This window comes from Anser cygnoides, chromosome 2 (assembly GCF_040182565.1).
Source record: "Anser cygnoides isolate HZ-2024a breed goose chromosome 2, Taihu_goose_T2T_genome, whole genome shotgun sequence".
Taxonomy (NCBI): Eukaryota; Metazoa; Chordata; class Aves; order Anseriformes; family Anatidae; genus Anser; species Anser cygnoides.
In genome coordinates this window covers 81,000,001-81,015,000 of record NC_089874.1, presented here as the reverse complement: position 1 = coordinate 81,015,000, position 15,000 = coordinate 81,000,001, and the positions used below count along the sequence as shown (strand labels likewise).

At 37.0% G+C, this 15,000-nt stretch overlaps 1 protein-coding gene across 1 annotated transcript in view; it reads right to left on the bottom strand.

The window, feature by feature from the left end:
• The window catches only part of LOC136789925 (golgin subfamily A member 6-like protein 22), a 17,644-nt gene extending 2,725 nt beyond the window's left edge, over window positions 1-14,919 (bottom strand). The window contains exons 1-2 of the mRNA XM_066991253.1: window positions 14,894-14,919; window positions 13,648-13,808 (exon numbers count right to left, since the gene is read on the bottom strand). Of these exons, the coding sequence (XP_066847354.1) occupies window positions 13,648-13,808; window positions 14,894-14,919 (187 nt within the window). The remainder of the gene's footprint in view (window positions 1-13,647; window positions 13,809-14,893) is intronic.
• Between the last annotated feature and the right edge of the window lie 81 nt (window positions 14,920-15,000).

Here is a 15,000-nt window from a genome sequence, read left to right as displayed (position 1 = left end):
AGGGATTCCTGATACCTTCATCGCAACTGAATCCTCCATTTCAGGTTCCCCCTAGGGTGTTTAAGTACTTCAATTACCTTGATATCCCATAAACCTATGAGAATTCCAGCCTAATTGCCAGAGAAGAACAGCTCTTATCAGTATAGATAAAGTTCCAGTTAGACATCTGACTTTTCAGAACACTGCTGGTCTTCAAACCTGGTGAAGAACTTTAACACACTACATGTGTTAGTGTTAAGAGTAACATTAGGAGTAACCGTTGCAGAAAATATACTTCTGCCAAGGATTTGTGATGTTCCTCTGATCATATAACACTGATAAATGTGACATTCACCTCACAAGACATGAAAGAGAAAACATATGAATTATTGTTGAATAAACTTTACTATTTGTACTTGAAACAAAGAATATATTTGCAGAATGATGAAGGTGAAGAGGGAAAAGTCTGAAAAAAACCACTAAACCAAACACCAAGCTTCATGTTCTGAGGTGAGTCTCAGGTACATATTTCTGTAAATCTGGTGTAATCTGTATGGGGAAAACAAAACAAAAAAGGCAGTCTAATTTTTCATTGGATACGTTTCTTCTGCACTAAGCCATCATTGCAGTTAATTGCAAGCACTGAATGGAAAATGGGACTGAATCTGCAATTAATGTAAATAGAATTAGTATTCATTTTGAATATATTTTCTTTTCTTTGAAGCTTTATCCACCTTTTGCCAATGTATCAAGTTGTAAAGTAAGCAGTGATGGTAATAGATCATCTCAAAGTAGCTGATGATCAGATTTTTTTTTTAGCTTGTTCACACAATGAGGTTTTGTTTTATTCTTGTTCAGAAAATCCTGACTTACCTAGTTAACTTTTTTTTTTTTTTTGGGGGGGGGGTGGGGGTGGGGGTGGGGAGAAGGGGTACTGGAGGGGAAACAGGGATTCAGGTTTGGGTTTAAATCTCCACTTTAAAGAAAACAAGCTGAGAACTGAAACCTTGCTTCTTTACCCATGCAGGAGCACAAAAACTTTGGCAGTTGTCTGAGCTACTAAGCAAGTCTTCTACTTCATCTCTCCTTTGAGAGATGTTTAACTTTGTATAAGCAGTTAATCACTGGAGGAGAGAAGCAGAAGTAACTAGCAGCTCTTATGAGCAGAAACTTTCTTCCTCATCTCCAGTTACTTCACTTGTTTGCTTCAGACCTCTGACCTCTCTGGTGTTTTATGTGACCAATCTCCATGTGCATCGATATGGAAACAATTAAATCTCCAGACCCATTCATAGTGGGAGTGCATTACAGTAGCTATAGTAAGAAGAGACTGGGTATCTTCTGATGTGTATTTATAATGCTGACTGTAGTGTCTTTTCTCATCTCAAGACAGCATAAATAACTCAGGGAATGAAAATATATTTTCATAATCATTTGCAGATGGCCCTTACCCAAAATGCAGGGTCTGAATTCCCCTGATGTTTGGAATTTGCAGAATCTGACTATAGATCTTCATTTTGCTTGGTGGTTTACAAGCATCACAGATTTTAAATTTTGGGTTTGGGTTCTGAATAAATGTTTTTAACTGTAAAGCCATCATTTCTCCCTTCAGCATATGTATCAGTTCTTCGCATAGCCTGCAGCTCTGAGTTCAAAGCAACCATGCCTAACATGTAAAAGTTATCTTTGGTTTTAAAGAATACTAGATAAGGAGGGCAAATAAGCTCCTATTCCTCTCAGGTGTTGCTGAATCTAGATATCCTTGGTAATAGTTATGTCTAATTATATGTTACTGCCTAATCCAACAAGCTGCCCTCACACACGTTTCTGGCAGTAGCTTTGTTATTAATTTATATGTTAATTTTCCAGTGATGTTGAAATTTGTAGCCAAAATTTTTGTACAATACATTTCCTTCAGCAATATTCTAATTTTAGATTCTGTGACTTCATTAAACTTGAAATTTACTATAATCCTATGTAAGCCTTGATCAAAACCCATCAGAGTCAATGCATACCTTCATTTTGATATACATAACCACAAACATATATACATACACGAATTTTAATATTGGTATTTAATTACTGAAAAAGAGAATTATGATAGAAAGGGACTTTTCTCAAATGGTAGTACTTAATCTTTCACTGACGTTTGTCCTAAAATTGAGATTCCTAACCACATTTTTTTCTGGTTCCTAACATGTCAAATCCATTTAGAAAATATATTTAATAATAACAAATCAGAAAAAAGTAATAATAACACAATTTCCACAATTTCCAATACTGCCAGCATTTCTATTCCATATTTTATACTAAAGTCTAAATTTTGAGTATTCGGCTGTGACTCAACTTTGCATTCTCACTTCGACCTCTTAATTAAAATCTAAGGGCTAATCTAGGAGTTTGGAAAGAATATGAGCCAATATAAAAATGTTAATTACAAGGATGCTGTCATATATATATAAATTGGGTCTGAGCAAACAGTTCCAGTGCTAACTTAGACTGACTTTGGACTAGCTGCTACTCACAGAATATTGAGCAAGAGCTAATTTTTAGCCTCAGGTATTTGCTACAGGAAGTTCAATGATATCAAATCACAGAATCATAGAATATGCCAAGTTGGAAGGGACCCATAAAGATCAAGTCCAACTCCTGGCACCACACAGGTCTACGAAAAATTCAGACCATATGACTAAGAGCACAGTCCAAACGCTTCTTAAACTCTGACAGGTTTGGTGCCATGACTACGTCCCTGGGGAATCTATTCGAGTGCGCAACAACCCTCTCAGTGAAGAACCTCTTCCTGATATCCAGCCTGAACCTCCCCTGTCTCAGCTTGACACCATTCCCTTGGGCCCTAAAGAGCTGGGCATTGATATGTCCTTCTACTTTTACTCTTATTCTGCATGAGCCTAGTACAGCATTTTCATTATTTCACTTAAGATGTCATTTTTCTGTGTTAGCTGTGTGCATTCTATGACGAACCCTGATTTTTGAAGGTACATAAGTAATTTTCAAATTTATTTTAAATGTAGGGTTGGAATATAGTGTATGGAATTTAATTACAGAAATATTTTATTTTGAAATTTATAATTTTCAAATTTATTTTAAATGTAGGGTTGGGATATAGTGTATGGAATTTAATTACAGGAATATTTTATTTTGAAATTCATAACATCTCTCTAGCCATTGTACTGAAAAGCACAGATGGCGATATCAAATGTGTGCAAAAAAATCTTCAAGTCTCAAGTACAATGAAAAAATTTACAAGCAAGTATATATTGGTGCAAAAAGACTTTCTCTGTGAACATAACCAATGTCTTTTTCATGCAATACAAACTTGTTTTCAGCTTAGTGTCAGAAAATATAGTGCCAGCATTAAACTTTTAACTGGAGGCTCTGGCTTTTGAGTCTACAGGTCCTTCCTTCAGTCACCGTAGAAAATTTCCCTTGAAGTGAAAAACTATACAAAGAAGTCATTCTCCTATTCAAATTTAACCCAACAGAAGGCTGACAGTCTAGGGAGCTTTAAAACCACTTGCTCTTTCACTTCCTCTAACAACCCGTCTCTGAGTGCTGTAGTGTTGTGTTCTGACCAGTGTATAGCCTTCCCCACAGACATTGCTCTTCTGGTCCACCTCCTATTCTAACTGTCAGTGCACCTACCTCTGCAGAAAGAGAAGTAAGACTCAACCAATCTTTCATTCTAAACTCCAAGGAAGTCAATTTTAAATGTTTAGGGGACTTGGTTGTAAATAGAGGTTTATGAAATCCTAACCAGAAAAGAATAAAAGTGGCTGTGCCTGGCAGGACTCTTACCTCAAATTTCAGCCTGTATTCTTCTACAATAACAACAATAATATTATATATATATATATATATATATATATATTTGAAATGGCATGACACATTGCAATTTAATGTGAGCTAGTCTCCCTCATTTTGTCTGACTGTCACATTTGAGTGTTGTCTTTCTTTTTTCTTTTTTTCTTTTTTATTATTATTTTTTATTTTGTGCACTTTTTATTTCCTTGCATTTGATTGTAAGTGTTTAACAGTAAAGTGCATAGTCAACCATGGATCAATGTCACTAGGCAAAAGTTTATTATATTAAATATTACAGACTGTGCTGAAGAGACAGTTGATAAGCAATACCTTGCATATGATCATTGCAAAACAGGCATATGAAAGATCAATACTATACCAAAAAGAGTCAGAGACAAATAGCCATTTTTCTGTAAATTAAGTAGATTCTTCTTTCATGTGGCACCCTCTTCTGCCACTCAGTACAGCCTACTACTCAGTACTGACAACGGATTTCCATTAACAAGCTAGTATCTGCTGTCATAGCTGTAGTCACAGAAGTCCTTTCCAATCTTCAGAGAGCCTCCTGCTACAGATTTCTGACAGCAGAAGAGACAGAGAGAAAACAGTAATGTCTACAAAGCCAAAATGGTGAGTGGGAAATGGCAGCAGAAGGCTGTGTGGAAACCTGAAGCTTCCCCCGACTCCTGTTGCTGAGGCTCCCCAAAAGAGTACTTCAAAGGTAATATTGAACCAAGACCAGAAGATGAACTGCCTTTATAAATCAGTTGTTCAAACCTGGACTCCTAAAACACACCTAGGCCTTAGCTGGGAAAAAGAAATACCAAGAAAAATTGCTTTAACGTCAGGAGGCTAGTCTAGATCAAAACTCCTTGCTTTCTTTTTTCTTTCTCCTTTTTTTCAGCCTCTTCAGCCTATTCCTATATTGTGCATCGTTTTCTTTTCTATTGCTACAGATTCTGTGCCAATGGTAACTAGCTCTCCTTTTTGAGTTTGAAAAATCAGGAGCTTAACATATATATATTCTAACTTTATTAAGCTCTTGTGTTTAATACTCTGCCATTGTGGGTGGTCAAAAGGCTAGGCTGAGTAAGGGTTAAAGGGACACCACCTTAGACAACATCTATTTGCATTTTATATGTCTTGTACTTGGTCTCACCTCTTGTCTGTTGGCATCACCAGCATGCCAGCAGGAAACCTGTGCTTACATAAAAGAATAAATAGGAAATACACCAAATATCAGTGCTTTTTAAATCAGTCATCACTGTAGACTTCTAGTAAGCAGTGAGTAGTGAATGAGCTGTGCAAAGGTTTAGTTCACTGCTTTTTTCCTGTGAGTATTCACCAGTTTCTGTCACTGTATTGCTGCAGCAGTTGTTGGGCTCTTGGATGGCAGGCAACAAGAAAACTGACAAATCACTGAGAATACTTTTTGCTGTTTACTATGAGGATGTCTGCAGAAAGAGAAGAATGAAGGTTTTGACCTTACCATTTGACTTGCTTGCTCTGAGCAGGTTGCAATTACAGGCCACCTATAATTTCTCTATATAAAAAAACAAAACAAAATAAAACAAAGCAAAAAAATAAAAAAACAGAGCACAAGTGCAAATGCAGTTAATGAGAGCTTAGAAGCAGATGTTGTCTCTTCCCAGCTACCACAGTGCTAGGGGTGATACCAACAGCTCTTTATTTTCATTCTAGAGCTGTACAGCACATTCATTACTATCTATCTTGTGTGTTATGTTGGAGTCAGGCATGCCAAGAAAATTAAAGTATGATAAAGGTTAATAAGGAGCAGAGACATCTTGCTTCTCAGACAGTGCCCACAAAGAGTAGATTCTGATTCAGACTATGGTGACTTAGGTAGGCCCACATTTTCACCCTAGATCTTACTACAGGGGCTAGAGAAGTCCTTCTTGGATATGAGTGTCTTGGATGGTACCACCTCTGAACAGATGAAATTACGGGATTATGTATTATTAATAAAGAAAAGACCAAGAAGGATCTGGACTGCATTTTGCATGTCCTGCTGCAGCCTAAAATATGTGTAGTTTTAACCAAAACATTTCAACTTTTTTTTTTTTTTTCCTGAATAAAAAGGAAAATAGATTAATTTCCTGAAATGTAGGACAAACACTTCAACAGTAATGTTTAGACCAAAAGCTATATTCAAAGACGCAGGGTCATGAGAAAGGGTTGTCTTATTCAATTGGCCTTTAAAGACATGAGTGAAGACCATTCCATGATTCTAAGATTCCATGTCTGCCTTCAGAGAGATATTCTAAAACTTCCACTGAATCAATTTTCCTAATGTGCCTGGGTTTTCTTTTATACTTCTTTCCCTTTTAATCAGAAAAATAAATATTAAAAGTCTACTTTAAAAATAATAAAGTAAGAAAGTCCTCAAATTTCAGGAAATGACAACAGTGAACTGATCCGTGCAATTATGACATTTTTTGTACTCCACATGGCAATCTCAAATTACATGTTATTATTTCCACAGGAAGTGGAAAACCTCTGTGAGGAAACTGAATAAATGGAGAGAAACTGTGTAATTATAGAATTCTGAATTTAAAGTAAATTTTGAAGAACATGGTCTATATCTCATCAATACAAGGAAACAATAGAATTAGGGGGCAGGCAGTTTCAGGAACCTGTAGATATACATACAAGACTAGATCACCAAAAGAGTAAATGTAAACACAAGTAAGAACCTTTCAGATGGTGGTCTTGGATACCTTTGACAGACTGGGGTGGGGGAAGACAAAGAAAATACCATTAACAATTACATTCTTCATAACAAGCTGCAGTACATTATCATCTTTCCCTGTTTTCTACAACACAGAAAAGATAAGTCCAATATCCCTTTATGTATTTATGTGAATAATAAATATGCTACTAATTTATCTACTTCAGAATGTTATCCAAAACACAATTCTATGAAAATAATATTGACTTAGTCAATAGAAGAGTATTTGTTGCACTTTTCTGCAAGAGGAATTTTAACTAACTAAAATCTTCCCACACATCTCAACTCTGCTGTGACCATTTATCAATGTTTAGAGTTTGTGCGGGAGAAGGATTTAAAGCAGAGGGATCAGTGCTCTTCTGGTCCTGTTTGAAGGAGATGACCTGAAGGGGGATAATCTGTGAGCAGCAAATAACATCCTCCTAACATGGCACTGCTGAGGACACCAAGGTGTGTTACTGAAGAAGCTCTCTCCAAGAATACCTCTAGGGAAGAAACTACCATGGGCACACCAGGCTTCAGCTGTAAGCATCAGCCCCAGGCTAGCTGGGATGGAGAAGTGAACTCTCCAGGCTTTGTGTCCTTCCAGGTTGCTGAGGACAGCTCTCTGCACTGTGCATGGTGTGAGGTTGCTATGGGGTTCCGCTATGGCTGGCTCCCTTTCAAGAGTGTGCAAGACCCAGGTACCTATACATGCCACTGTGCAGGCCAGTGGAGCCCAGGCACAAGCTGCAAGGCAGTCGTGCAGACAGCCATGAGGGGAGGCAGAGCAACCTGATATACCTTGCCTCATGCATGCAGTCCCCATGTCATGACACTAATATTTTTCCTTTCTTTCTCCCTATCCACAAGCCCATCATCCTCCTCCTTCATTTCTCCATCTCCCCTCTTGACTTTGTTCAGAAACCATTTTCCTCTCACTGAAGTTTCCCCTTCTTAATATGTAAATGCAATAAAAGTGTGCACAAGTAAAGCAGCAAAACAGCTAAGAAAGCAAATATTATTGCCATTATTTCATGTTTCCAATTAATTCAAATGGCAAATTTATTGGAAATCAATGCATTGTATTGAGAATAAATCATTCAAGCCACACAGCAAGCTTGGGAAAATAGCGTTGTTGATAATTGAAAAACTAACTGAGTAGGGTGTACTGTAATTGATCTATCTTATTTAGCTATTTATAGGGTACTTTTTTGCCAGTCTGGGGGCCACAACGAACATTGGAAATGCATTGTAATGTATATTTTAAATTTTAGTCAACAAGGTATTGAGAAAAAAAAAAAGTTCAGTTATCAAAGGTTATGCACAGAGTTTTTTCCATTCTCCTTCTTTAGTCTCTTTTTCTTTATACAATATTTCACATGCATTGCATGTAACTTCTTTATTACTAGGCCAGTCTGATCTGCCCTTATCTAGGCTGTCAAAGCTTACTTAGGTCTACATAGCAAATGTAAATAAAAATAAAACTGTCAAATAAAAATTGCTGTGGTACACCCTGCTGGTTGTGGACATGAAGATCTCTCTCTTTTCTGTAACCTTTTCTATTCACTCTGGACAGATTTACATTTTTCTCTTCAGTAATGCTTGAGAGGACTGCAGTCTCATTCCTCCTTCTGACCAGCCTTCTTCTACAATCCCTTCGTGCTTTGAAACTACATCTGTGGGTCACCCCTTATGCCAGATAGGAGGATTAGCATTTCTTTAATCCTATTAACTTTAATATCAATAGGTTATTTTCACAGAGGCATATTTTGCTAAATCCCTTTCTGTGCAGTATTTGAAGTTATTCCTTGGCTGTTTGCTTACTGTATAGCCTGGTGGGTGGGCATTCTCCTCAGAGGTAGGAGACCAATCACATACTCTTTTAGCTTCATTTGGAACATTCATGGGCACCAAAATCTCTGACCTTCCAGAAAGGTACTTTCTCCATCAAACTGCAGATGCCAGTTTCTTCTAAAGAAGTAATTGGACTTTTAGATAGTCCAAATCAAATGTAGGTACATCAGCTGGACTTTGTCCAGCCCCTGCTCAACTCATTAATAGCCTGGAAATTCAGGCAGGAGGAGAGAAGAAAGGTTAAAGAGGGAGTGTGGAGAGATTTCGTCCTCTTAGGCAAAGGAGAAAGCTGCACTGTTTCTGTTAAACCCTGAATGACTGCTTTAATTAACTAATAGAAAAATTCCTCCTCTTCCTGAAATTTTGCACACTTTGTTTCAGTGGTTTTTATTTCAAGTGGCCACATTCATCAGTACTGCAGTATTTTTTACACTTATATTACAAATACAGTACCCAAATAGCTTATAGTACGTATAGACAACTACAACCTTTCCACTAGCAGCTTCAGTTTGGACCCATGTACTCTATGCAGATCTATATATGATTTACACCTGGAGCAGGTGGGGGTCGTTACTTCTTTCAATATTTCTTTCTTTTGGTTTTGTTCAAATGCAATGTAACTGATTTCTTTATTAAACTTGAAAACAACCTGCATCCATTACATTTTTTCATTGGCATACAGTCTGATCTGATATCTGATTGAGATGTTCAGACCGAAGACTTTTGTTTGGCTTGTGTTATATCTAATATATCTAATACCCTGGAGTTCTGCTTGTTCCTTGACCCCATTTTATCAGTCAGTAAGCCCACTGATTTTAAAATAAGCCAGATTTTGTTTGTTTGTTTTATTTCTCTATCAGTGCAGACAACAAAATTTAAAGTCCCTTTATTTTCCCATAACCATGCTACCATGTATCATGACAGGATGCATTCTAGAATTAGAATTTTAATTCAGAAATTGGATGCTTCAATTCTAACTCCAATTTATCACACTAAAGGATTCTCTGATAGCTGGCAATCTGTTACAAGTATAAGGCAGAGGGTGAGGAAAAATACAGAGAGAACAGAAAGAGTCTTTCAACCACAGGTATATGAGATTATAAGAGATACTGCAGGAAGAATTTTCCATTGATGGGAAAATGAAAGTTTAAAGAAACGGAGGAAGAGTATGAAACAACATCAAACTGTGAAAAGACTCTTTCAGCAGATTTGGGACTGGGATGATGTTCAATTTATGTGTCCCATTTGTTTCTGAGTTTTCTGCCCCCTTCTCTTTCTGGCTCAGGACATTAATCATTATAGTTCTAAAACCAAGATTTTAGCTACATCTGCACAAAACTTTTGTAATGAAAATAAAGAAATTCAGACTAACCTGTTTTGGGGTTATAAACTTGCAAGCTGGAAAGAGAAATTCAAAACTAAGAGAAAAAGACTGGGGAAAAACTGTACTACATGTTTCATTTTTGATGTTAAGAAAAGTTCTAGGGGTTCAGATATGTGTTTATTTAACAAATGGCTATAACAACTTCTGATGCTACTTTTTCTTACCCTTTAATACCACTTTCTGTTGGAAATTGCTGCCCTTACAGCACAGAGAACAAAGCCTGAAACACAACGGTGTTCCTTCCTGGTCAGTGCACAGCCACCCAATTCACTCTGAAGCCACCAAGAAGTCCTCATATGAACCAGCTAAAATGAAGTTGTCTTAGCATCCCATTCTTAGGCAGTGTAATTTTAACTGCTCCAGAAAAAAAGGAATTTGCTCATGTCCTCATTCACACCAATTTCATAATGTGGAAAGGCACGATCCTATGCAAGGCTGGCTGATATGCAGATATTTCATAGAGTTATAAGTCTGTAAGGAACCAAATTTCAGAAAAGAAAGCCCTAAACAATCATAACATGACGAACAACTCCGATGCAAACAGTAACCAAATGAAAAGTGTCAGGTTTTGTCAGTCTTTTGGTTTTCTGCAGCTGGTAGCGTTGTTCTGATTCAGAACCATGTTCTTGGAAATCATCCGACATTTCAATTACAATGAAGTTTTCATGGTCAGCATCCTAAAACATAATTGAAATGTAAGCTTCACCACTCCGCATTTGCTTTGTAAATGAACATCACAAAAGCAAAGGTTCATTCCAATTTGGACTGTACTGATAACCATTTGACAAGACATATATCTCACAGGTAAGAGAACAATTCTGTCAGCATTTTTTAAGTTTATATCTCTCTTTATTACACAAATACCATTGGTAGTAAGTAATTAGTGAAATTCAGAAAAAAATGTTTCAAAAAAAAAAAAGAAATCAAAGTAAAATAAGTGTTTTTCTCACTCAGCTATTTTAAGAACAGGCTCACCCTTTCTGATAAATCTATTCTGGGCATATATTGCTTTATGTTAACTAGTTAAAGTATTTTTCACAGATGTCATTGTGCTCTCTCTGTTTTCTTTCATGGCCTATTGGCCGTTTGTTTTCTACAAAAGCCTTAGACTACCCTGAGGAGAAAAGGGTGGGAGCATTGCGTTCATATTCCTTCCAATATCCTACCCAAGTATGGGAAGAAAGGATTCAGAAAAGACTCTTCTGTCCTCATGTCAGAGGTCTAGAGGACTGACATTAAAATCTGGGTTGGTTGTTCAGAATTTATTTTTTAATTGGCCAGTTGTGGTGAGTTGACTTTGGCTGGCTGCCAGTCCCCAACACAGCCACTATTACACTGCTCCTCCTCAACAGAAGAGGAGAAAATAGGAAGGACAACCCCAAGGGTCAAGATAAACATAGGGTGATCACACACCAGTTACTGTTATGGGCAAAATTGACTCACCTTGGTGAACTTTAACTTAATTTATTGGCAACTAAAACTAGAGTGGGAGGGTGAGAACGTGGGCTGGGGCCCGAGGCTGGGGTCAGTCCCTGAGAGCCCCTCTCTGCCGCCCCTTCCTCCTCACACCGTGCCCTGCTCCAGCGTGGGGCCTGCCCAGGGGCTGGGGGAGGGAAGTCCCTGCTCCAGGGGGATCACTGCTCTGGCGCCTGGAGCCCCTCCTGCCCTTCTCCTCCTCTACCCCAGGTGCTGGCAGGGCTGTTTCTCCATCTTTCCTTCCTTCCTTCCTTCCTTCCTTCCTTCCTTCCTTCCTTCCTTCCTTCCTTCCTTCCTTCCTTCCTTCCTTCCTTTTTCTTTCTCCTGCCAGGCAGTGTTTTGCTCTCCCTTCCCCAGGCTGTCCTTGAGGTGCCCACCCATGGCAGCTAGGTCCAGCCATGCCCTGTGGTGGGAACACGTGGTGAGCTGGCTGGATGCCCATGGTCGCTTGTGAGTGAGGCCATCCCTGCAGCCTATCACCTTTCCTCCTGCAAAAAACTAGATGCTACACCAATACAAGTCAATAGACAGAAACAGACAGGTTTTAAGGTGAAGTCCGTTTGACATGTTCATTAACAAGTCTGGTTCTGGGTGCGATGAATTGCACTGAAGAACATATTCCTCTTCCCTGTCTTTACAGTGAGACCGAGCAATTTGATCAAATGTAGATTTTTATATAGTGGTTTTCTGAAACTGGGTGAGAAGAATGTCTTTGAATAAGATCAAAATAAATTAAACATCTGCATGCAAACATTCTAGAAGACGAAAATCAATTATGTTCCCAGGAGCTGATGACAATGCTTGCAAACATTATTTGGAAAAGAAAGTCAAAATAATTGATACTGACAGTTGATATATGTTCCAAGAAAAAGACTAAAGTGGGTTTTGGGGGGTGATAGTATATCTCATTCAGATGCTAATTTTTTATGTTAAAGGGTGTGTTGTATTTTAATATTTTATTTATCATAACATTCTGACAAATGAAAAGACTCTGTTATTAAGACATAACATTTATTTGTTTCAAAAAACATACTCGTGGAAATTTGCTCTTCAATGGAAAGTTCAGAAAAGTTGGTCGTCTATTCTGATACCAGTTGCTCCCCCGACACCACTACAAAGGCAGGCATATCCAGCTAACTTATCTCAAGATACACAGTATAACATAGAAAAAGAAGCCTGAAGCAACAACAACAAAGTTTGACAGATCTGAAAACTCATTTACTGTTGCTCCCAAGCATATGTAGGCACATTCTTTATTAATCTGTAGACATGACAGCACATTTGAATGTATATAAAAATGTATTTCATCATACTGAAACATAATATTTTATCATAATTAAATGAACTGTGCAATGCCACTTTTCAAGCAATATTTAAAGCATTGTTGCATACCAATGGCCTCTGCTCTATCATTTCACGTTGGTCTACATCTATTACTATTTATTAATCTCTGTTAATAGAACCAACACTCCTACCTGGAACAGTTTGATGGAATCCTCAGCTGATGTCAGCCAAACTGAGCTACATATTGGACAAATGTTAAATAAATATATACTTTACTGTGTTAAAAAAATAAATTAATAATTCATTTTAATGATTACTGTAATAAAACTGTGTACAGAAAATTGACTTAATTTATCTGAATTCTAAACCAATTATAAAGTTTGAGGAAACTAATATGCCTATGGAAAAATGTAAAAGAAACAACAGTGGAGGATAACCCATTTGAACAATCTATGCTCAGAAATACTTTAGGTTATATCTTTGTGTAATTCCAGTGTTTAAAAGCTCCCTTGTTGACATTCTGACATTAGCACTCTATAACAAGTACCCTGGGAATAGGATAATATTCCTCAGCAGTCACACCAGAACTTTCTTTCTCAGACATACCAGCCTTTGTACACATTCCAGCCTGATCTAGCATTAAGTAAATTCGATGTCAGCTATGTCAAAGTGCTCTGTTTTAACTGCAAGCGACATTGTCACTTATGCCCAAAGGTTAAGGGGGTGATAAAAAAAGCAGTGGAAGATTTGACAAACCAGCAAAAATGTTGTTATGCTCCTTTGTAAATCATTTTATATTTCATGCTGTTCTAACAACATTGATCTGAAGTAACCTGAAAGTATGGACATAACAGTTGTTCTATAAGTCTGGGGGGAAAGTGCTAAGGCAACACTAAGAGCTTCACTGTTTTTATTGGCAGCATTGAGTTTTAAGAGGAAGTCACTATGGCACTATTAGCCTCCCTTCCATCTGACTTTTCTTTATTATTTTATTATTATTATATTTATTGAAGAAGAAAAGGGGAGAGACTGGAGTGTCACCAAAGCTTCTAGCTTTAATTTTCCTTCTTCTTCAAAATTCTTCATTTTCATGGACATGCTCAAGAATGAATAATACTTTCATCTTCTTTCTTTTTCTTTTTCTCTTTCTCTTTCTCTTTCTCTTTCTCTTTCTCTTTTTCTTTTTTCTTTCTTTCTTTCTTTCTGTCTGTCTTTCTGTCTGTCTTTCTGTCTGTCTTTCTGTCTTTGTCTTTCCGTTTTTCTCTTTTCTTTCTTTCTTTCTTTCTTTCTCTCTCTTTCTTTCTTCTTTATTTCTTTCTCTTTCTTTCTTTTTCTTTCTCTTTCTTTCTTCCTTCCTTTCTTCCTTTCTTTTTCTGTCTTTCCATCTTTCTGTCTTTCTTTCTGTCTTTCTTTTATAATAAAAGATTTTAAAATTTGCAAAGCATGTAAAAACATGGGTCCTCACCTTCGATTTTTCTCATTTTCATGATCTGGTCATAGCTCACTTTCTGTTTAACTTTGGAGTTCACTCTCTGTTTAACTTCAGGTATCTAAAGATTTTACTTAAGCAAAAGGGCTTATGAATTGCAGCACAGTGGTCCAACTGCAATTTAGATCTGTTGCTTCTGAGTATGCTAACATGAAAGTAGACATTTCCTGTTAATTTAGCTCTGTCTACCCTGTCCCTAATATTAAAACCCTTTTTGTTCTATGCCTATATTGCCAGTGCATTTATTATTTTCCACACAAAGAGCTCTGTAGAGCATGTGTAGAGTATCTGTAGAGTGGATACTGTTTTCATATTGTGTCTTCTTCAGTGTTACAACTCTTTTTATTCCTTTAAAAGCAACGTCAGGAAAGTATAATTCTATGCCATTAAAAACCAACCACCTGATGGAATAGTTGGGAAGGAACTCCTGAGCTAATACTGAGTTAATGCTCCCCAAAGTATGAACTATATACTATCCTGATAGCAGTCTGTTTATGTGGTTATTTTTTGTTATTATTTTCTAATGTAAGAGCAGATGTTATTCATGCTTTTAGAAATAAGAAATACTTGGAAAATATATATATATCATTAATATTGCTAACAGCAGTGAATTTTCATTGTTAATTATTTGTTGCATACACAAATGTATCTTTCTTTTTTATATTCATGGCATGTCATTTTTCAGTAAAAATCTTTATATATTGCTTATTTGGTATTCTCTACTCCATAAATAAATGTTTTTATAATTGAACATATTGCATATAGGTAATCAAAATACACAGGGCTAGGAGAGGAAAAAATCTGGTACACTGCTATAACTAAAACACTTTTGTGGGTTGTGTGGTTTTGCACTATCTGCATGAAAGTGCCTTACCTGGCATTAACACTGTGCAAATCCATTCCCTCAACGTAGCTAATCTCTGACTCAGCTTGATGCCATTTCTCTAGGTTACACACACCGTGCAAAAGAATTGGTTCTTG